The sequence below is a fragment of the Hordeum vulgare genome, chromosome 7H (genome assembly GCF_904849725.1).
Source record: "Hordeum vulgare subsp. vulgare chromosome 7H, MorexV3_pseudomolecules_assembly, whole genome shotgun sequence".
Taxonomy (NCBI): domain Eukaryota; kingdom Viridiplantae; phylum Streptophyta; class Magnoliopsida; order Poales; family Poaceae; genus Hordeum; species Hordeum vulgare.
In genome coordinates this window covers 606,732,474-606,754,618 of record NC_058524.1, presented here as the reverse complement: position 1 = coordinate 606,754,618, position 22,145 = coordinate 606,732,474, and the positions used below count along the sequence as shown (strand labels likewise).

General features: G+C 47.6%; 1 protein-coding gene across 1 annotated transcript; it reads right to left on the bottom strand.

Moving 5' to 3' along the window:
* Positions 1–356: 356 nt before the first annotated feature.
* LOC123412991 (SKP1-like protein 1A) lies at positions 357–866 on the bottom strand. The gene has a single exon (XM_045105939.1). The coding sequence runs from the start codon at positions 864–866 to the stop codon at positions 357–359; it is 510 nt and encodes a 169-aa protein (XP_044961874.1).
* Positions 867–22,145: the final 21,279 nt, after the last annotated feature.

Genomic DNA, 22,145 nt, shown 5'->3' with positions numbered 1-22,145 from the left:
CCGTATGGAGTCCCATGTTGGAATCTCTAAAAAGACTTATATTTAGGAACGGAGGGAGTATTTAACACGTCCAATCCAAAAAAAAAAAAAGAGCTTGATATCATTATCCAACGAATAGAAGCACAGTGCATAACTCATTTCGCCTGAAATATCCCATACATTCCAGTAATAGTCTATAAGCGAACCAAATATCTATGCATCCGATATGGTTTTGATCACGGCTCCAAAAGACCAAGTAAAGTAGCCTAAAGTAGTAGAGTAATTAATTGAACAAGAAAAAGAGCAAAATACAATTGACTTAAGCATGCAGCTGCAGATGAAGATTAAAAAAAGTTGTAGTGGGAGACGTGTCTACTCTACTCGAAGGCCCATTGGTTCTCCTTTTTGATCTCCGCCTCCTCCTCGGGCGTGAAGTCGCACTCGATGTTGAACGTCTTGCGTATCTCCTCCACCGTCTTGCCCTTGATCATGTCCGCCACCGTCTGCAAGCACAGGTCCAGGAGCCCCTCGACGTCCAGGTAGTTGGCGGCCAGGAGGAGGTCGTACAGCGTGGCCTGGTCGACGGCGATGAAGCCGGCGTCGAAGCTCTTCAGGTCCTTCTCACCGCTTCCGCCGGCGGCGTCGGAGCTGCTGGGGACGTGCATGTTGCAGTACTCGATGACCTTGGCGAGGATCTTGGAGGGCACGTTGGGCAGCGGCACGCCGTTCTCCACGCAGTTGTCCTCGATCATGTGGTTGATCGTCCGCGAAATGGCCGCCGCCTCCTCCAAGACCTCGAAGCTCTCCCCGTCCGAGCTGATCAACGTGATCATCTTGCCCGCGGCATCGCCGCTGCTGCTTGCTTCCGCCGGCGTCGCATCAGCCATGGTTCTCGATTTGCTTCCTTGGTTTCTCCTCGGGAAGGGAAAGCTCGTAAGCTTCTTGGATGGATTTGGTTCAGGTTGGGCTGGGTGCTACCTCCTATCCTATATTTAAAGGGTCAGACAACGGAGACAAGGCACGAAGCTAGAAACCGAATCGATATCTTAGTCAGGTTTAGAGATCGATCGGTTATCGGATACCGTCGTGATCAAGAGTACGCACGTATACGTTACAGTGCGTGACTTTATCACACGTGTTTTCTTTTCTATGAAAAAGAATCCAAATCTTTCAAGTTCCTTAGCTAAACCTGAAGATATGTCAACATAACGAAAATTACATTGAAGTCTCTAGACCAGTGAACGACCACTACTGCCACTAAACGAGTTGTCGGCATGCCGTTGTCGCTTCTCCCCTGTTGAAGTTGGCATGACCTTGTCGATGACAGTCAGAGAGACTGCATGCACTAGCCCTTAAGGACGGATGCCCTGTAGCTACAGTCGTCATCATTGAACCCTTGAACCGATTTAAAGCGTCCGGCACCATTTGTCTCCGTCGCAAACGCGTGTTAGGAAACCCTACCCTCATCGCCCGAAGAGACATCAAGAATCTACGCCAGAGCTCCGTCAAATATGTGAAAGGAGGGATTTGATATGCTGCCACTTGTACGAGAGTGGCGAAAGACAATTCCCATGATGAAGTACACCCCTGTTGCGATAAGTGAAGTACAGCCCGACTCCTTCACTGGACTTCTGCTAGGTTGCCGAGGTGCTTGTTTTATGTGCACGTGGCCATAAGTGGCGGGAGCATTTGTGATGAAGTACACCCCTGTAAGGTAACTATCTATTCGAATAGCCGCTTCCTTGGATATAGACTACTTGAATACTTGCATGTTTGATAAACAACTTTAACGGATACTCTAAAATGATCAAGATAAGTGTGAGTGCTATGGATGGCTTTCTCGTAGGATGACGAGAGGATCCATGGTGGTGTATTGATATGATGGATATGTGAACCCGTGTGCGCTCTCTCGTAGGGAGACGAGAGAGGTATGAAACATTGTCGTTGTCTAGGTTAGCGAAAGGCCAAAGCTGGCATTTCTGCAGTAAACCCTACAATCCCGTTCATTGATGCATGATGCATATGTAGTTAGTTGTGATGTAAGTCTTGTTGAGTACCTTTGTACTCAGTGTTGCTTATTTACATTTTGACAGACATAGACGTTCTTCATTGTATGTTCTCGTGTTGACGTTCACATCGAAGGAATAACTTGGGAACCTAGATAGTGATCTGGCTCCTATGGTAGGGTGGTTGCAGCTTTTCAGGCTCTTCCAGCCGCTTTTAATAGAGGTCTGTATCCAGACATGTAACTTCCGCTTGTTGTTCGTATGCTCTGAATGTTGGGTCATGTGACCCCTCTATTTGTAAAATTATACTACGTTGGCTCTTGGGAGCCTTCTAAATAAATGATGTGTTGTAGAGTTATATGTTATGATGCCATGTTGTATCTACACATATCATGCATATTATGTGTATGTTTAAAATGCATTGGTATGTATGAGATTCGACACCTAGTTGTGTGCCTATGGTAGCCTGCTCTACAGGAAAATGCCTCTTTATGCTTTCACTGAGCCTTGGTAGCTTGCTACTACTCCGGACACATTGATTGACCGACATGCATCCTTCTTTGTTGTTGTGTCTGTCCCCACGGGGAAATGTCACATGGTGTCATGGAGTCCATGTAGCTTGCAACGACTCGTCTACACACGATGATGACTGACACCTGCATTGTTGGGTTTTATGGATGCATGTTCCTGTATGGTTGTGCCACTTGGGTTTATAACTAGTCATGCCGACCCAGGTTCTCTGACATATGATTGTTGGCAACATAGTCATATACGTGAGCCAAAAGGCACAAACGGTCCAGGCCAAGATAAGGTGGCAGCCGAGGTGATTAACGTGCGTGAGGTCACAAAGTGATATGATGTGTTACAAACTGGAATTGTATGGCTTAGGATCGAGGACCCGACAGTTTTTGGACGAAAAGAATTCAAAAACAATATTTTTGCGTAAAAAACATGTTTTTTTCTCGAGAGGCTTGTTTTTTCTTCCACAAGAGGCACGATCGCGCCTCTCGAAAATGAAAAAGAAAACGTTTTTTCTTCTTCCTCAAGAGCTACGGTTTTGTTTTCGTGAGAGACACAAAAACGAAAAACAAATGAGTTTGTTTTTCTTTCAAAAGAGGCACGGCCGTGCCGCTCCGAAATGAAAAAATGTCTTTTTTCCTTCCATGACATGCACAATTTTGCTTTCACAAGAGGCACGGAATTGCTTTCATGAGAGACACGGTCATGCAACTCGAAAACAAAAAAAAATATTTTCTGTTTTTTATTCCATAAGAGGCACGATTTTGGTTCCGCGAGAGGCATTGATTTGCTTTCGCGAGAGACAAGGTCGCGCCTCTCGGAGAAGCACGATTTTGCTTTCGCAAAAGATAGAGATTTGCTTCCTATGTGCCTCTCGGTAGCTTTCTTTCTTTCGCGAGAGGCACGGTTTTTTTTTTTTGATTTTTGTCTTGAAAAAATAGTTTGTCAAAACTTATCAACATGGGATTTCGTTTTGAAAATCTCAATGCGAGGAATTCAGGGACGAAGGTATGACGCACCGTATAAAAGATGAAACATTTTTAAATGAAGGATCTACGAAATAAAGAAAAATCATAGGTTACTATAAGTGACACACATGCGTTAGGCCACTTGTTCCAACTTGAGAAGGTGGAAGTGACTCTTGAAATAAGTACTGCTCAATTGGTGATTTCGTGGTCACCGTCGTCTCCAACTCTCCATGTAGTCATCATGTAGACAAAGGAGATCGGCCACCGTCTCCTGGACAAACCCCATGCATGTCGGTCAGCCGCACGCCCGCACAAACGGCAAGGGAAAGAGGAACCAGAATCGGATAACTGCATTCTAAATTAACCCGGACGCCCCCTCCCCTGCTGTTGTGCTCGCTGGCGTGTCCCACAAAAACCTATTCTCCCGTGCTGTTTTGTGTGGCTTCTAGGGTTTTAGCCGGTGACTCGTCCTCAGTCTCGTATGATCCGCTTCTCCGTGCTGCTTGATCGAGGTAACGTCGCCCCTTCCATCTCCTCATCCTTCTCTCCATGTCTCTGCGTGCATCTTCTCTTTATCAATTGAATCTTTAACAATCTACGATTTTCTGCATTGTTCCTTCTAATTAAATAATGTTAGAATCTCTTTATGCTCATATATAATATCTCAACTCAGTTTATCTACCAATTATTAATGTATAATTTCCTTTCAGCAGTGGCAATGCAGGCTGATTCTCATCAAACCCCTCCACATGAAGTGGTAGGGCTTGTATCTTTCTTCGTTAAGAATTACTACCAGGTTCTACACGCGACACCAGACCAGGCGTATAAGTTTTATAAAGATAGCAGCACGATTGGCCGGGCGGGTTCTTTTTTTTTGAAACGGAGGCAAAAGATTTGCCTCTTGCATTAATCAAGAAGAAAGTAGCATAGAATATCGATTACATGGCCACACAGGCCAAGCTAAAAGACAGAAATTACTTATTCTCCTGGGATAATACTCCCCAAGGACCTAGCGCCCGCTTTCGTCCGTAATATTGCGTCAGCCTTGATGGTAGCCACTACATGGGAAGGTAAAGATGCCTTGTTCTGAAAAACCCTAGCATTCCTCCCGTTCCAGATCGCCCAACAGACAAGCATCATCATGGATTTGAAAGCCTTTTTGTGTGTGCCAATGTGACCGTGAGCATCCCAGCAGTTGTTCACAGACGGAAGATCAGCCCAAACATTGGTCTGCGATTGAAATCCAAGCCATCCGCAGATGGAGTTCCAAATCCTGACTGAGTAGCGGCATTTAAAAAAGAGGTGTGAAGCAGTTTCAGGAACAGCCTTGCACAGTTGACAAAGACCACAATTTGGCCAGCCCCTAGGGGTTAGTCTATCGGCAGTCCACACTCTGTCTTGTATAATTAACCATGAGAAAAGTTTAACTTTTGGCGGCGCCCAAACCTTCCATACCCTCGTGGGCATGTCAGATTTGATTGCCCCTGCAAATTGCATCTGGTAAGCCGTGGCGGCAGTGTAGCGGCCATCTCCCATGAATTTCCATCGAATGGCGTCCTCCGTGCCGCCCTCCAAATGAACCTCCTGAATCTTGGTCCAAAGAGTAATGAACAGTTGTATGGCCTCCAAAGAGAACCCTCTCTGCATGTCAATGCGACTAATCCAAGCATCGTTCGTCAGTGCATGGGCCACACTTGCCGCCTTGCACTTGGAAAGGGCGAAGATGTCCGGAGCCAAATCCTTAGGTTTTTGCCCCTGTAACCAAGGAGCGAACCAGAAACTCGCTTTCTTGCCATCCCCTATGATCACCGTTGTGGCCGAGTAGAACAAGTCCATCTCGTCATCTCCGCACGGAATGTCAAACCCGACCCACGCCCTTGCTGGATGAGCCCACTGGAACCATAACCATCGTAGTCTGAGGGCTTTGGAGAACTTTTCTAGATCGAGGATCCCCAATCCTCCAAGATGTAATGGTCTGCAAACCAACTTCCAGTTGACCTTACATTGACCTCCAGAGACCGAGTTGGTGCCTGCCCATAAGAAGGCCCTCTGAATCTTCGTTATTTCTGCGAAGGTCCCAGCCGGAATGTTGAGTGCGGTGATGAAGTATATGGCTAGAGAGGAAAGTACGGATTTGACCAGTGTGGTTCTCCCCGCGATGTTAATGTTCCATCCTTGCCATGGGGGAAGTTTTCTAGCCACCTTGTCCACCAGAAATTGACAATCAGATTTCTTAAGTTTGTGTGTGGACAGAGGTAGGCCAAGATAACGCAAAGGGAAAGCAGCTCTAGGGGCAGGGAAGCTTTGAAGAATGTCATCGAGGTCAACGTTGGCACAGTGAATGGGTGCGACAATACTCTTGTGAGGGTTAGCCTTGAGGCCTGAGACCTCCCCAAAGTTAGCAAGAATGACCGCAAGATTCTGTATGTCCTCTTTGATAGGAGCCATAAAGATAGCAGCGCCATCGGCGTAGAGAGAGGTACGCATAGTGGAAGCCCGACCACGAAGACGGTGGAGAAGGCCAAGATCAGTGGCCTTATCAAGAAGCTGTTGTAAAGGATCAATAGTGATGACGAACAGCAACGGAGACAGGGAGTCACCCTGTCGAAGCCCTCTTCCAAGTTTTATTGGCTCGCCTGGGATACCATTGATAAGGACTCTCGAAGATGAGGAAGCCCAAATGGAGGTAATCCAGTTTCTAAATCTGGGAGGGAAGCTGTGGCATTGTAGCAAGTCCGAAATATAGTCCCAGCGGATGGAGTAAAAGGCCTTCATAATGTCCAACTTAAGCAGCAATGAAGGGGTCTTGTTCCTATGTAGACGGCGGTCAAAGCCCCGAACAAACATGAAATTATCGTGGATGCTTCTGGATTTGATGAAAGCACTTTGAGAGTTGGAGATTAATTCATTCATGAAGGGGGCTAGCCGAGATGCCATGATTTTGGACAGAATCTTTGTGAAAGCATGTATGAGGCTTATTGGACGAAAATCTGAAATCTCTTATGCGCCATCTTTCTTGGGTAAAAGCACGATGTTTGCCGAGTTTAACCAGTGCAGGTGTGTGGTTTGTAGATTCGAGAAGGCATTGATCGCCTTCATCATGTCCACTTTGATGATCGACCAACAAGACTTAAAGAAAGCTCCTGTAAAACCGTCCGGTCCTGGTGCCTTGTCGCTCGGCATTTGCGAGATGGCGGAGAGGACCTCGTTCTCCGTAAAGGCGTCACCGAGGCTGGTTAAATCGCATTGATTGAATTGTAGGCCTTCCCAATTAAGGTCCCGGGACCGAGGGACCCCATTCTGAAGGATAGCAGAGAAGTGCTCGTGTGCCACCTTTTCTTTTTCCGCATGAGAGGTTACCCAACCAGGTCCAACTTTGAGCCTATGAATGTAATTCTTCCTTCTCCTCGCATTGACCCTCGTGTGAAAGTATTTGGTATTTGCATCTCCGGCTTTGAGATCCTTGATTCTCGCACATTGCTTTTTCCTCGTCCTTTCGAGAACGGCAAGGCTAATGACTCTTCTCTTCAATCTAGCTCTCAAATTCGATTCTTGTTGAGAGAGTAGTCGCGAGTCTTGGGCCATATCGAGGTGAAGAATGACGTGTAGGGCCGCATGAAGTTGAATTTTTGTGTTGGAGAAAAGTTGTTTGCTCCAACTTTGAAGCATGGAGGCTGTTTTTTGCAATTTGTGGAACAGTATGTGGTATGGCTCACTGTGACCAGTTTCCGTCTCCCAAGCCTACTGAACGACTCGCCCAAAGTTGGGCATCGAAATCCAAAAGTTTCCAAAACGGAAGGTCTTAGGGCATTTCGGTCCATGCGCTTGGAATAGGAGCAGCGGGCAATGGTCCGAAAGGGAGGAAGATAGCGCATGAAGAATGTGACCCTGGAAGGAGGTATCCCATTCCGAGTTGCAAAAGAATGAATCAAGCTTGCTAAGGGTGGGGGTTTCCCGTTCATTACTCCAAGTGAAACGTCGATTTTGGAGATGGATTCCGCTTAGTTCCCTCCTCGCCAGTGCCTCCCGAAATTTCCTAATTCTTAGCCTGTTGAAAGTTGGTTTGTTTTTGTCGCAAGCTCTGTGGATTTGGTTGAAGTCCCCACAAACTAGCCACCGATCACCTAATGGTGGTTTATGCCCCAGCAGCTCGGCGTGGAAGTCCTCCTTTCTACTTGAGGCAGTTGGGCCGTAGACCGTCGTGATTTTCAAGTGCTCCTTTGATGAAACTATGAGAACCTGTGCCGATAGGCAGAATTTGCCCGCTTGGATGTTGGAGCATCGAACCTTGTCTTCGTCGCAGAGAAGAAGGATGCCTCCACGAGTGCCTTGTGCGGGTCTTTGTGCAAATTGTTTTAGCCTGTGTCCACCCAGGAAGGAGGCCGTGAAATGATCCACGTCCGACAGTTTTGACTCCTGCAAACATACAATTTGGCATTGCGCCGCTTCTATAGTCTCATGCACGGTAGTCTTTCTGTCCATGTTGTTTAGACCGCGGACATTCCAGCATAAGATATTGCAATCTTGTGTTATCATTGGAACCTATAAAACCCGAAACCTGCTTGACATGATCTGCAAGGGGTCCAGTGGGGAGTCCAGTTTGATGCATAACTAGTTGAAGAAACCATCCTGGGAGCAAATTTGGTAGCCCTGGAATAGAAACTGATTGCTGAAAGATACCATGGTCTGGATACATGCGATACAAGCAGAGTGGAAAGCTCGAGCCAACTAACAGTAGCTTTAACCCCCACCGTGCCACAATAAGCTGGGATGACACACCCCCTACACCCATTACTGCAATTGGAACCTAACATGGGAACTATCTAAGCCCAGGTCGCTGACAGCTGACCGTATCAGGCTGCCGCCGCAGTTCCAGCATCCATCTGAACTGCGTCCTCGGAGGGGGGCTCCAGCGTCGCCGAAGGGTGAATTGCGTCCTCAGAAGGGGGCTCCAGCGCACCTGCACCCCCATGTGCCATCAGGGCATCCTCGACCGCCCTGGTCAGGTCACAGTCTAGACGAAAAAGGGCACGAAGAGCATCGATCGCGATGACAGGCAGTCGCCCATGAAACAAAGCTGCAAACTTCCCAATGGCTTCTTCGGTGAGTTGGTCACCCTCGTTGACGATGCCCATGCGACGGCACAGCAGCTTCTCGGCCATCTTTGCAATGGGTGTGACGCAGCCTTTGTTCTTGATTCGGATGTTGGACCGTCTCAAGGTGAATCCACCCTCCCCCCATGGTGATGTCCATAGCAGCCATGGTCTTCCTCCTGTTCGTGGCTGCTCTTTGGGGTGGTGGTGGGGAATGGAGTAAAGGTGCGCAGACGGTGGTGAACAGCGTCGGCGGTGTGGTCGCCCCACCAGTGGCCTCCTGGGTCAGAGACCGGCCGCAGTCGATCTCCCGCTCGACCACCAGGCCACCTAAAGTTGAGGGGGCAGTGGCGTCCCCACACTGGTTGTTATCGTTGCTGACTGGGGTTGAAAAATCTGGTGTTTCCTTGGGATGGATGGTATTGGTGCTGATAGGGCCTGCTGGTGGAGTGGCATCCTCGGAAGGCATGACCAAGGGGTCACTGGTGCGTGTTGGGCGATAAACTGGGCGACCGCGATCGGATCCCAGTCCCCTGGCAGCATCACCGCGTCTTGGCGTGGTCGGTGGAGAGTGCGCAGGGCGTCGTCCCGATGCAGGAATGACAGTGCCATCCGGAAGACGCTGCACTAAGGCGAAGTCAATTCTGCGGCTGTGTGGCATCTCCCTTCTTCTGTCCCTGCGGTCCTCGTCTGGGCGCCTGTCAGAGAGCCGCTCGTCAGTGGGCCGGTCAGACCGACGACGATCATCAGCTGATGGTGCAGCGCGCGAACGGCTCCTGAAGAGCCTCGAAGCCTAGCTGCGACCCTCTTCACGGCCCCGATGGTTGTCATCATCAACGTCGTCGCGGCGCCGGTTGCGGTCGTCGTCGCGACGCCCATGTCCGTGGTCTCTTGCAGGGGGCCGCACGTCGTCCCTTCACTCCACCTCGCCGTCCACCACCCCGCGACGCCACTGGAAGGATTTGGAGGCCCAGGGCCGCCTTGGCACCTTCCCGTCAGCATCCGGGGAGAAGTCCTCGACCCGCTCGAGGTGGATGATAACTCTGCCGGCGAGGCCAGAGCGCCCCATCGCGTCAGATGGCTGCTTGTCGATGATGGACAGCCAGCTGACCCGCGGGATAAGAGCGGGGTCAAAGAACCATGCCCAAAGCTTGACTGCGGAGGCATGTTGCTTGAGGGTTGTCTCGGAGTCGAAGTAGTGCAGCACGCAGTCGTCGCCGATGAGACTGGAGATGAGCTGAGTGTCCCACCCATGGAGTGGCACATAGTCGATGGAGAGGTGGACATGGAAGCAAATCTTGGTGACGTCGACGTGTGCATTTGCCCGCCACTTGTTGGCATGGATATCGAGGCGGCCACTCCCGAAGCGCCCTCGGGTTGTCAGGAAGTCGCGGTGGTGCGGGTAGACGAAGCGGACGATGTAGTCTTCGAGGAAGTGTGGCGACAGCTTGAACAGGTCCTTCTCGACATGGGTGTGTGCGTGGATCTCCTCGCTGATGTCTTCGAGGGTGGCAAGAGGGCGGGAGCCCCCCAGCCACAGCACTGCGGCGTTGCTGGCCAGCAGTGTGGCTTGTGGCTCCATGGCCGCCGTGGCGACTAAGGTGACGTAGCGCTCTTTAGGCCGGAACTCCGGGTCACCCAGACCCCCCGTCGAAGGGTTAGCAGCAGCCGGTGATCGGCGGCGTGAGGACGAACGCGGCATGGTTGAACCGTCGGCTGGGAGGGAGCAGTAGCTTGGAGGAGGAGTGGACTCGGCTTTGCGTTTGCACTCCTAGGCAAGATGTCCAAGCTTTGAGCAGCGGCAGCATTTAACATGGTCTCTGCAGTCGTAGGAGAAATGGCCTTTGCCCCGGCAGCGATAGCAGGTGACCTCCTTCCACACCTTCCTCTGTTTCTGTCTGAGTATGGCTCCTTCTCGCTTCTGCCTTGAATGTTGTCCTGGGGAACCCATCTGTCACTGGTGAGACATGAATGCCGTCTGTTTACGCCACCAGTGAGCCGGCCGAACCACCCGCCAGCTGCAAAAATTGATGGCGTTCGCGTTGGGCTGAACTTGCTGCAGTAACTCCATACCAGAGGATCCACCAGAGGATCCGCAAGGACGCGGCAGGGTGGGGGATGACGCCGCGCACATTGAACTCCCTGCCGGTAACGCGGGCACCATTGATGACGGCCTGGGGAGTGAAGTCAGAGCATGCCCAGAGGACCCGGACGCAGACGCACTTGCGGGCACCTCCACGGCCTTGGTCGTCGCACGCGTTGAAAGGAGAGGCGGGGGAGGCAGCAGCGTCCAATCCAGCACCCAGGGAACGTCGACGCAGGTGTCTTCAGTACCGCTCGGCCGGCACGTGCCCTTATTCCCCATCCCGACGGCCGGTAGGTCGGGGACATTGAAACGCACGCGCCGGGTAGGACGTGCCCCCACGCAGGGGGCAGAAGGTGCCGCGGGCACCGGAGGCGACTCGAGAACGATGGTGGAGCCTGACGCCGGAGATCCGCGAGGCTGGGATTTGAGAGGCCCCAGATCCAGATCGGCTTGCGAGCGGGGCCCGGATCTGGGCGGCGTGAAGCCCGACGGGAACTCAGCTTGGCAGCACAGGGTTGGGAATGTTGGCGGGCTTACCGACCCGGCGAGGGTGGGGTGGCCGACGGGCGCGTCGGCGGCGACAGCGGCGGCGTTGGTGGTTGCGGGCGTCGGGGAGACGCGTCGCAGGAGCGTGGTTGGTGGGGGCTGCTTCATTCTCTCCAAGCCGGGCGGGTTCTGATGGAGTCATGGAATATGCGACAACACTGCCTGTAAGTTCCTGTATTACACTCTCCAAGAGCGAAGGTGAGGCCGCCCGCTTGCGCATGCCACGTCCCCGATTTACTGTACTATTAAAGTAAAAAAAGTGAATGGCAGAAGAAAATGCGTCCCGGGATAACGTATTCACCTGATAAAATTTACTTCCTTCCTTCCCCACGAAGCCAACCATCCCAGGATAACGTGATTCCGCCTCAACTCGACAGCCCCGCTCCCTCGCCGCCGCACGCTGGTCCTCCGTGCGTCGCCTCCTCTTCCTCCACGACACCTCCGTGTACTCACAGACGACAGCCGCCGGAAGCGCCTCCATCGTCATCATCACCTCCACCAGTTCGACAATCTGGTCGCGTCACCGGGAGAAAGCCGTTTGCGGCGTTGTAGCGCCGCCGGGTGCGCAAGGGGCCAGGAGTTGCCGGGGATGCCGGCACTACCTCATATCATCTCTCTGGACCCGTGAGTTCACCCCCCCCCCCCTCCTTCTCTCTACTCCGCTCAAGATCTGACCCTCACTTCTACAACCGCCTCTCTGCAAAATTTGTTAGATTAGTTTCCTGTGCAATTTTTATTTGTCCAATAAAAATCAGGTTAGTGTCGGTAGCGAGAGGAAAATAAACGACCCACAAAGATTATTGACATGGATGTCGTGTTACCCAGTTTTGTGCATGATGCCGAGGAAGGAATCCAGTTTTTAGACATACTAGCAAAAGGGCCCGTGCGTTGCAACGGGAGAAAAAAAATCACCATCTTCAATAGCGATGACCACATTATGTATGATAATATTTAATGTGCGATGTGAATAGAGTAACTATAATAGTAGTTAGGGATTAAGTTGGGTAATTCCTCTTTGGTCAAAGAATGATGCCACCTTTCTACAAGTTAGGGTATTCCTGGTTCTTGAAGCCCCACGATCGAACTTAACCCATTCCATTAAGTAGATGGGAAAACAAAGAAGCCGCAATTGATGCGTAAGAGGTGCTAGTAACATCCTTTTAAGGTTGAGGTGGAGGAGAAGCATCATGAGTCCCTTCTAGATCCTCTTTTGTTACTTGTATAAGAGCTTGATGTCATCATACTTTTCATATGTTGTGCCATTAATAGTGTGGTTTAGAACTTCCAAGTCTCCAACCTTATTATCGGTTGCCACATGTCAGGCTTCACACGCCCCGTCCTTCTTGATTTAAAAATAGATCCCACATTCCTCTTGATATCATTTTCTTGACTACTGTAGCAAATATAATTTGTACATCCAATTTACTTTTTTTTTAGAACTTCCGATCTATCCATCATCAAACATGAGAAGACAACAATCACCAGAAATAATAAATTACATGCAGATTCATAGACAACCAAGGACTACCAGCACTGAAACGATTTCAAGGCGCGTCACCGCCATCACCCCTCCCTTGCTGGAGACGGGGAGAACTTGTTTTTGTACCCATTCTGAAAGTCATTGTCTAAGAAGTAAGACCTCATAGAAAAAATAGAAAAGCAACTTGATTGGACTAATCCAAGACCGGCCCGGTAAGCTGATCTTCAAGCCCCCCCACTCACTAACGAAGAGCCCAACCCAACTCATCTCCATGCCTCGAACAAAAATACCGAGTCATTTGTACGCTACCCCTAAAAAAAGTCATTTGTACGCCTTGAACAAAAAAGCAGCTCATTTCGCCTTCTAACCCCTCCACGGCCTTTATTTCTTGAAGGATGGCTTGTCCAATCCTATGCCAACACATACATTGTCACCGCCGACAAAGCGGGATTGGTGCCATCTGCGACAATGCATGATGTTGAAATCCCCACCCACCAACATCCATAGGTAGAGCTGATGTCCCACAAATTTGAACCAACTCCACGAGGAACATGAATGTGACACCTGATTGTGCAGTCCTCTAGACTGCCACCAGAGCACAATCAAAACCATCACACATCATGAAACTTGACGCATAAGTCGGACACATCCATATTACAAGCACCGAGTAAGTGCGTCTCTATTAACATTGAGCAAAATACTATCGAATCTCCCTTATGGAGGTAGACAATACTATGCAAAGTTAAGACCTCCAAAAGTACGAAGAAGGAGCGGAGCAGAAAACTTGGGCCTGCCTATCTCCATTAATTATAGCAATATAAAGTCTAACTTTTTCTCTTTGCAAGTTTTAGCTTAAAAACTATGAATAGTTAAGTCACAAAGATCTCCACTATACTTTAAAACAGAACTCTCATTCATCATGAAACTATTTTTTGTGAAGGATTATTGAAGTACGATTTACTGCCAGGATATCATATAACTTCGGGTGTGTTTATGATATACCATGTTCGGTTGATAAGATCTTGTAGAAACTCCGAATACCATGAAAGCTAGCCGAATCCAGGCGGTTCCACCAGAAACGTAGACCGACCGAATGACACGTTGAAGACAAGGCTTCACACACCCTCCGCCGACGATGAACACATCAACGGAACGAGGAAAGAGCGGTGAAAACATTGTCCCTAAATAGAGGCAGTGTTGCCACCTCCTTACCCCAAACGAACTCAAAGTATCCCCAAATAAAACATGAAAAAATCTCCATGTTGTTGCACGACAGGTCGGAGTCTTATGTCGAGCTCATAGCCATCCAGGACGATGCACCAACTCCCTCTTTTTCGATGACCTATTTAGGTCGTGCCAGCGTTGAAGATCACTTTGTTGGATCACGAGCGCCACCGGCCGTTGAACATTGCCTCCCAATAGTCGAAGCCCGGCCATGCAGCACTATCATCATCTGGCAACAGCCTGCCAGCTCCTCCATACTAGTTCTTGATAAGCAACATCTTCCCCTGCCGCCGGCGTCGTTCGGGCTTTGCCTGCCGACAAACCCTAGGGTTGGTTCGCCCATCCTGCGGCTATCTTATGAAGTGTTTAGATAATAACAAAAACAATCAAAAGAAATATCAAAAATCCATTTCTGAGCGCAGGCTCATCTACAGCCATGCTGAATATTTATTTGAAACAAATACTAAAAATTTAAAAAATTCTAATTTTTTTGCATGGTAGATAATTTTATGTGTGAGGTCCGTTCCAATTTTTGAATTATTTCGACATATGAGGAACTCTCGGCAAAAAAATCCATAGTTTATTCTTCATCCACAGCTTTTATCCGATTTGTCTTTTTTGCTGCGAGTTGCTCAGGTGTCCAAATGATCTAAAAAATGGAGCGGACCTCATGCAAGAACTTATGTACCATGGGAAAAACAATTCGATTTAAAAAAATAGTCTTTCTTTTGATTTTTTTTCCTGTTCAGGTGGAGATGAGCCTGGGCACAGAAACACTGCACTCAAGAAATATTTGCTTTGGTTAGGAAAAAGTTTCATGTATTTCCAAAGTGATGTACATGTAATCCATGAGAAATTCTCATGCACTTTAAAGAAAATAATAATGAATGCAAAAAAAACTATGTACCACTAGAAGGTCTACATATAGTTGTGTAAAAAAGGTGAAAGTGAAAACAAATAAATTCCAAAAAAGATAACAAAAGGTGAAAGTGAAACAGGAAATAAAAATGAATTCTATGAAAAAAGGAAACAAAATATAAATACAAAAAGTAATAAAATGAAGCTTCATCTAAAAATATACTGGTAAGGTTGAGAGGAGGAACTGATGGCACACATCTTCTACTATTAAAGGGGATCTGCCGTCGTGATTGTTCAACCAGAGCGATGGTTCGACCTCTGGATACGCTAACGCTGGCAACCCTTCCATCCATGTTTCACCACCGATTTTTATTCAACCATTCAAAAACCAGTCAGTTTAATTAAAAAAATCGCCACCCCAAAGAAAACAATCGCCAACCCCAAAGGCGAATCGACCCCCCACTCCCAATCGCCGCAACCGCACCACCAGCACCGCCCTGATTGGCACCGATGGTGGGTGACCCGACCGGCGGCGGCGGCTCCGCGGCGGGCAAGGGTCCCCGCTCGTTGATGCGCCACCAGCAGTTTCGCGACCGCGCCAAGACCCGCGTGGACGACCTCCAGGAGATCTTCTTCGGCCTCCAGTCCGCCCGCAAGGAGAGCCGCTCCGCCGATGCTGCAAGCCGGCCACCGCCGCGCGTCAAGCCCTCTCCCGGATCGCCGGCGTGCCGGTGGAGCAGCTGGTGCGGCGGCTGGAGCCGGACGAGCAGCCGCCGCTCGCCTACGCCAGGAGCATCGTGGAGTACTGCTCCTACGTCGAACTGCGCGCCGAGACCAGGCGCCGGCATGACCACCTCGGCGACAGGGAGTTCCACTCCCTCACCTACGACATGATGCTCGCCTGGGAGGCGCCTGACCCCGACACCGAAGCAGAGCTCCAGGTCTGTCATCTGTGTGTGTATGTGTGTTGAAATAGATCGATCATCAACATGAATCGACGGTCCTATCATTGTAGAAAATGGCGTTCAGCTGGGGCGACGGCGCCGATGACGACGACGACGATGGCGGGTCCATATTCTACTCCAGCCCCACCAAGACGCCTCCTCACTATATATTGTGCTCTGTTCTTCTTGCTCAATCGATTCCATAATGATTCGTTGGTGGATTCTGGAATGGATGTGCAGGTTGACGGGAGGAGGACGGTCGGGCCGGAGGCGTTCGAGAAGATCGCCCCCGCCTGCCCGGCCATGGCGCACCCGATCACCGTCCGCAACCTCTTCGACGCGCTCACCAACTCCACCGGCGGCCGCCTCCACTTCCTCATCTACCACAAGTACCTCAAGAGCCTGGACAAGTAGGTGACACGACAGACATCCTCTGCTCCCGCCATTGTCACAGCGTACGACATTTGCGTGATCTCCATGTCTCTGTTGATCTTCAGCGTGCTGAGATCGACGAAATGCATCTCTGGCGGGCACAAGGCGCCGGCGCTGGACCTCTGCGACGGCGAGGTGGTGCTCGACATCTTCGGCGCCGCCATGACGCAGCCGGTCCTGCAGCACATCGGCACGTCCATGTGGCCTGGTTAAGCACCTTCCCTATGGTAAATTTGTGTGCCGGTGCTGCTGGTCCGTGCTCCTTCAGGAGGGCCTCATGTAAGGTGATCCGTCCACATTGTCGCACGGAGGCTCACGCTGACGAACCACGCGCTCTACTTCGAGGCCATCGGCGTCGACTTCTCCTACGGCGACGCCGTCGTCTACGACCTCACCAAGGACCTGAAGCAGTGCGTGAAGCGCGAGTCCACGGGGCCATGGGAGCTCACCTGTTCGACAAGGCGGTCATGTACAAATCTAGCTCCATGTGAGTGAGTGCCTGATCGATGATCCTACAATCCAGCCTGCCATTTGCAATTTTAGTTCAAGCAATCATGTACGTATGACATATGTTCATGACACATCTAGTTTTTGGTATAGAAATGAGCCAGTGTTCTTCGAGTGATCCACCGGCACACGGGCGGATCCTGCTCTCTGATCGCCTCCAGCGTTGGACGCCGCGGAGCCGAGCCCGGTGTTCCTCTCCCGGGAAAAACGTCAACGCCTCGCCCTCGAGCGCGACCACCTTCCGCTGCATCTGGGGCAAGGTCACGCGCCCCCACGGCAACTCCGGCGTCGTCCGTGCGCAGTTCCGGTCCAACCTCCCTGCCACCTCCATGGTACAAGTCTCTCCTTCGCTTGCGCCTTCACCTCCATGGTACAAGTCTCTCCTTCGCTTGCGCCTTCACACGTCATCGTGATCCGTCGTACCCGTTGCTGATGTACTCGGTTCTTGTTTTGCAGGGCGAGAAGGTTCGCGTCTTCATGTACCCCAGCAGCACCTAAGGTAGAATGGATTGTTGAATAGTAATTCTCCAGTGGTTTATGCTCGTATATAGTATGTTTGTTTCAGTGATTGTGTCCCTTTTCTGCTCGTCGGGTTAGGAGTTCAGGAATGAGTGCAGTTGTGTCTAGATGATTCAGGTATCCAAGGACCTTGGTCTAATTTGAGGCTCATAAGTGTTGAAATGATGTCATATTAGGTCAGTCATACGTTTTGGTTGCAATGCACGTTCAAGGGCCCCATGCCATTTGGGGAAGCTCTTTCAGTAGCTTCGGAATACCTGCAGGTTCTCTGCGGGGTGCTCGGAAATTGGGGCCCTAGATCAAATGCAGTGGTCTCATAGTACGAGGTTGCGCTGTGGTCGATGATTTTCTCGCCGACCAGTTTCTCGCAGCCTTGCCTCCAATGATCCCAATATTCATTAAATCATATATGTGTCCATGTTTGTATTATCATTTGTTCCGGTCTATGTTTTGTTTGATTTAGGTAGCTCTTGGTGGTTTATTACTCTCTTGAGGAAATGAGGATTTGATGAGTTTTGCGAGTGAAATAATTGTATTGGCTGCCTTATCCGTGTCCAGCAGTTTTCCATGGACTGACAAAATGAAAATGTTCAGCAGGGGCTCGGTGTATGAAAATTTAGTCAGTTTATTGTTCTGAAAGTACCTAAAACCATTACTTGACACTCAGGCCCTCTACTCCCAAGGATGTTTTCATTTCAGTTTACTGAATATTTTCATTTTGACACCAATTGGTAACAATACACTGACAAAATGAAAATGAAAATGCGTTGCCGCATGTTTGCAAGCAGGAAAATAGTTCACACACAGAGATTCTTTCTGGCAATCCACAATTAGTATGTCATTTTGGTTGCTGAATATAATACTCATAGCCCATCAATAAATTATGATTGCCAGTCCACTCATCATAAAAAGTGTAGTGGATGTTGGAAAATTTACCTCGTCTTCCATTTCTAAGTTTTCAGAACACAATCCTAGAGACGTTAGTTTTATTTGAATTGCTGCTCATTTAGACATTCCTCTTGCTGCTGACCACAATACAATTAATTATATCACGTAATGAGAAGTGAATCATTTTCTATGATTATTAGAAGGTAAAAATATGGGAGACGACATACGCATTGGCATACCTGGTTGAACCAGATAGTTACCTAAAACCATTACTTGACACTGAGCCCCTCTACTCCCTAGGATGTTTTCATTTCAGTTTACTGAATATTTTTTTCTTGCTTGAACTATATCAGGGGAGCAACTGCCAGAACTCGGAAGCTAATGATATTGCAACTGTAGAGATACTCATAGAAATATTGGAATCAACTTTGACCGTGGAAATGCATAGACATGGGAATGGATTCCATATGGAAGGTGCAATACTGAAGCTGCTTGCATTGATCTACAATCGATCTTGACTTCGGCTAGAAGTGAGTTATATTGAGCTTAGTGATGCATGGTTACATATAGATAGAAGAACTTGATAGTTTGTTGTCTCCACATTTTTTTAAGGGAACACCTATTTTTTATTTATTTTAAGGTCTTATATTTTAGTTTAAAGAACACCTCTGAATTTTCATTGGAAATGAAATGAGCTATTATAACTACCACGAAACTTGATTATTTTTGTGTACTTTGAGATCTACATCTTGAAGAAAAAACCATGAAATATTTGGTATACAAGGAGTTACGGCACTACCATGTACCTTCATTCTTTTAGTACTCAACTACCATGTACCTTCATTCTTTTAGTACTCAACGTATTTAGCTTCAGATCTTCAATTTTTCCCCAAACCAAAAAACAACTCTGAATACCGGTTGATGTAATACTGCTCTAATCAGGCTTGTCTATCATTACCCATAAAATGGATGGACTTTTGGGCTGAAGTTTGTTGGAATTTGAGATGGGGATAGGAAACAGTCTTGGTGAGTTCTTAATTCTCAGGTTGGAGAAAAATGGTCGTTGCCTTGCTGGTGTTCGGAGTTTTGAGCTGACTAGGAGCATTCTTGACACGTCTCATTTTGTCATTGCAAACTACTGCATAAGACTGTCCCATCAGCTTTTGATGTATGTAGGGTTGTTGTACTTCTCAATTTTCTTAAAGAATTTTGCATTGTAGGGAATAACTACTTCTGAATTTTGGGGTGGCAGAAGTAAGGGCGAGTGGAATTGTGCAACCGCGGGGAATGCATGCACATGGAAGGGTGGACGTCGCGGTTACCCTCGCAGGGACGACTATGCCAACAACTGTTTGCGCATTAACTAATTAATAGCACAGGTGAGGATGATATAATTTTTCTTTATCAGTAGTCATATTTGTTCAGATTAAGATCCACATGTAAACATTCCCACACCTTGTGTCATATAGAACTAACCTAAAGGGATTATGCTTGATCTTCTAAGCTAGGTGGTATTAAAAAAGTGTTTCTCACCAAGGAAGGTAATTATAATAAGCATCAAGGACATCACGAGTTTTTTTAAGATGACCGAAATATAGTCATAAGATCCTGATCTCACTAAACACAATGGTCTTGGCTTATATATTATTTTTATGTTCTACTCAACTAGCAGGCAGTAGGTGACTTTGGTTTTCATCATGTTGTAGGCAAATCTTGCTTTATCTAATGTAAGAAGAGGGTCAAAGTTTGTTCAACTATGCGCACCTTTTTTTAATTAAGTAGTAATACATACAACAAAGGTTGCCATCCACGAGCATTGCCTCGAGTTGCTTGATGTATGTGGAGCATTTGTTTGTAACATAATCCAAAGTACGTATCTGATGAAGGGGAAATTGTATGTACATGTTTTATGTACCGGTATATATGTGTTGTCTCAAACTATAAAACATGATCAATGATAATTTTTTCATTAAACATTAATGAAGTTGACAAACCAAAGAGATCATGCCCCATTGATAGAGGTGAGTGGAGTGGAGGTATGTGGTGCACTTAGAGGGCGAAATACAGGCTGAAAGTACATCCAGGCATGAGCTGATTTGTAGCAAACATACAGACTCTGTTGTTTTACACCGAGGGGAGATACTCTTTGATACTCTGCTTTGTGGCAAAGGGACATATCGTGTTACTTCTGTCCTATTCTTGTATGTCAAAGCTTAATAACAATTTATTACACTCTTTGTCATTTTTCAGTGGCGTAACTTTTTGATGACATGTTTCTCGTGTGAAGGCCTTTACGTTTCATCAAACGATTTGTTTTAAGAAAAAAACAAAGCATTCATGTGCTACATGTATTGCTAATTAGCAGCACAATAATGACTTGATTGTGTACCACTCTATTTTGTGCATTTTATCCGGTAAGGCTCTCCTTGCTTTCTTCTTCTTTTGTTCTGCAAATGACATATTAGGTCCAATCTATTGTCTGAATAAGTTAAAACTTGAATAGAAATAGAACGTAGAAGTTTAAAATTCTCACAAATAAACGAAGAAGACATTCATATGATACATTGTTTTCTGAAATTATCATGATTATATATCCTTGCGGTTACAGTGTTGTAGCCAAAGATCGCTCATTCATGATTTACTTCTATCTTGCATATGGCTAAAGTCACGCATGTGTGCAATCTTTCCCATTCATCATATAAAAATGCATACATCTTTTATCTCCATTTCAGAAGCAACGACATTTGTATGCTAAAATTTAGCCAAAATGCGTTCGCAGACAAACTAAGTGCCATATTCAAATCCACTCACACTTTTTTGCTTCAGGAATGTGTCCTCCTTTAGTTTTTCTCGAATTGTATTCTTTTTGAATATTACTATGACACTTGTGATTTTCGACATCCATTATGTCCATACTATATGAAATGATGAAAACCTTAAAGGGACCGTGGCAACGCACGGGCAGTTAACTAGTGGATTATTAGTTTTAAGAAGAAGAAGGATCCAGATCTATCATTCATATCAAATACACTCCAAACATAGTAAAAATTTCAGTGGGGATAATACACCGTCGAGCGTAACTACCTCCTCTAGAACCAGGCGCTCTCATTACTCCCCCACTGGAGCAAGTTTTCCATTGCGTACATGCTTAAGGACATGCGCCTCGGAGCCACAATTGTCGCCGTTAAACTCATTAATCGTTCCTAAGCGCTTGCCACCAAATTTCACCGTTGTGCACATAAGATGAAAAACCCTAACTTCACTGTCCCAAGTAGATGACATGAATCTATGTTGAAGCTCCGCTCACTCCGTAAAGCGTCATCATCCCCCGAACGCACAGGCCCGTCGATGAGGGAGGCCAAAGTGGGCGACCGCACAGGGCCCCTAAAATCGTGGGGCCCTCGGTTGAAGAAAAATCGTGAAGGTACATCGTGTGTGTTGTCCATCTGCAGCGTAAGCCCTATAGCGTCGTGACCGCTTTCCCCAGTCCTTCGCCTTCGTAGGCGGGCGCCGTCTCTCGTGATTTGGCATGCTCCCAGTGAATCCGTGAGTGCTAGTATTCCGCAGATCATCGCCAGCGGCCGCGTAGTTGCTCCTTGCTAGCACTCGTATTTTGCCCGAAAGTGATTCTCGTCCTCCGTCCAGCCACTGGGCACTAAACCGATGATTAACACCCAAAGCCAAGAAACACCAGTGCTTCTGGTCTCCTCGGCCAATATAGGTAATTTATTTATTACTTAGACCAAGACAGGCAAACAACAATAGGAGTTCTATTCTAACTTTGAACTCACATGTTGTATGTGTTGATTTCTAAATTGATGCATTTGAACAGTTAACTGGTTTTAAACTGAAAAATAACTGTGTGTATGTATGGATTAAATCCGAATTAGTTAACTTTTATATCAATTTTACTTCTTATTGCAGAAAAATAAGATGAAGAAATAATTTTTTCATTGCCGATCTAGAACAACAGGAGTGTATAATATCTACACAGATGGGAGGAGTGGATGAAGCAAACTATTCGATTTGGTTTCTTTTGTATCCTTTATTATTATTTGTCTTTTTTTCATTTTTAATCTATTTGATTTGATCATTA

Bases quoted from the DNA above. Each gene is read 5' to 3' on its own strand.
- LOC123412991 (XM_045105939.1), bottom strand. From the start codon at position 866: ATGGCTGATGCGACGCCGGCGGAAGCAAGCAGCAGCGGCGATGCCGCG.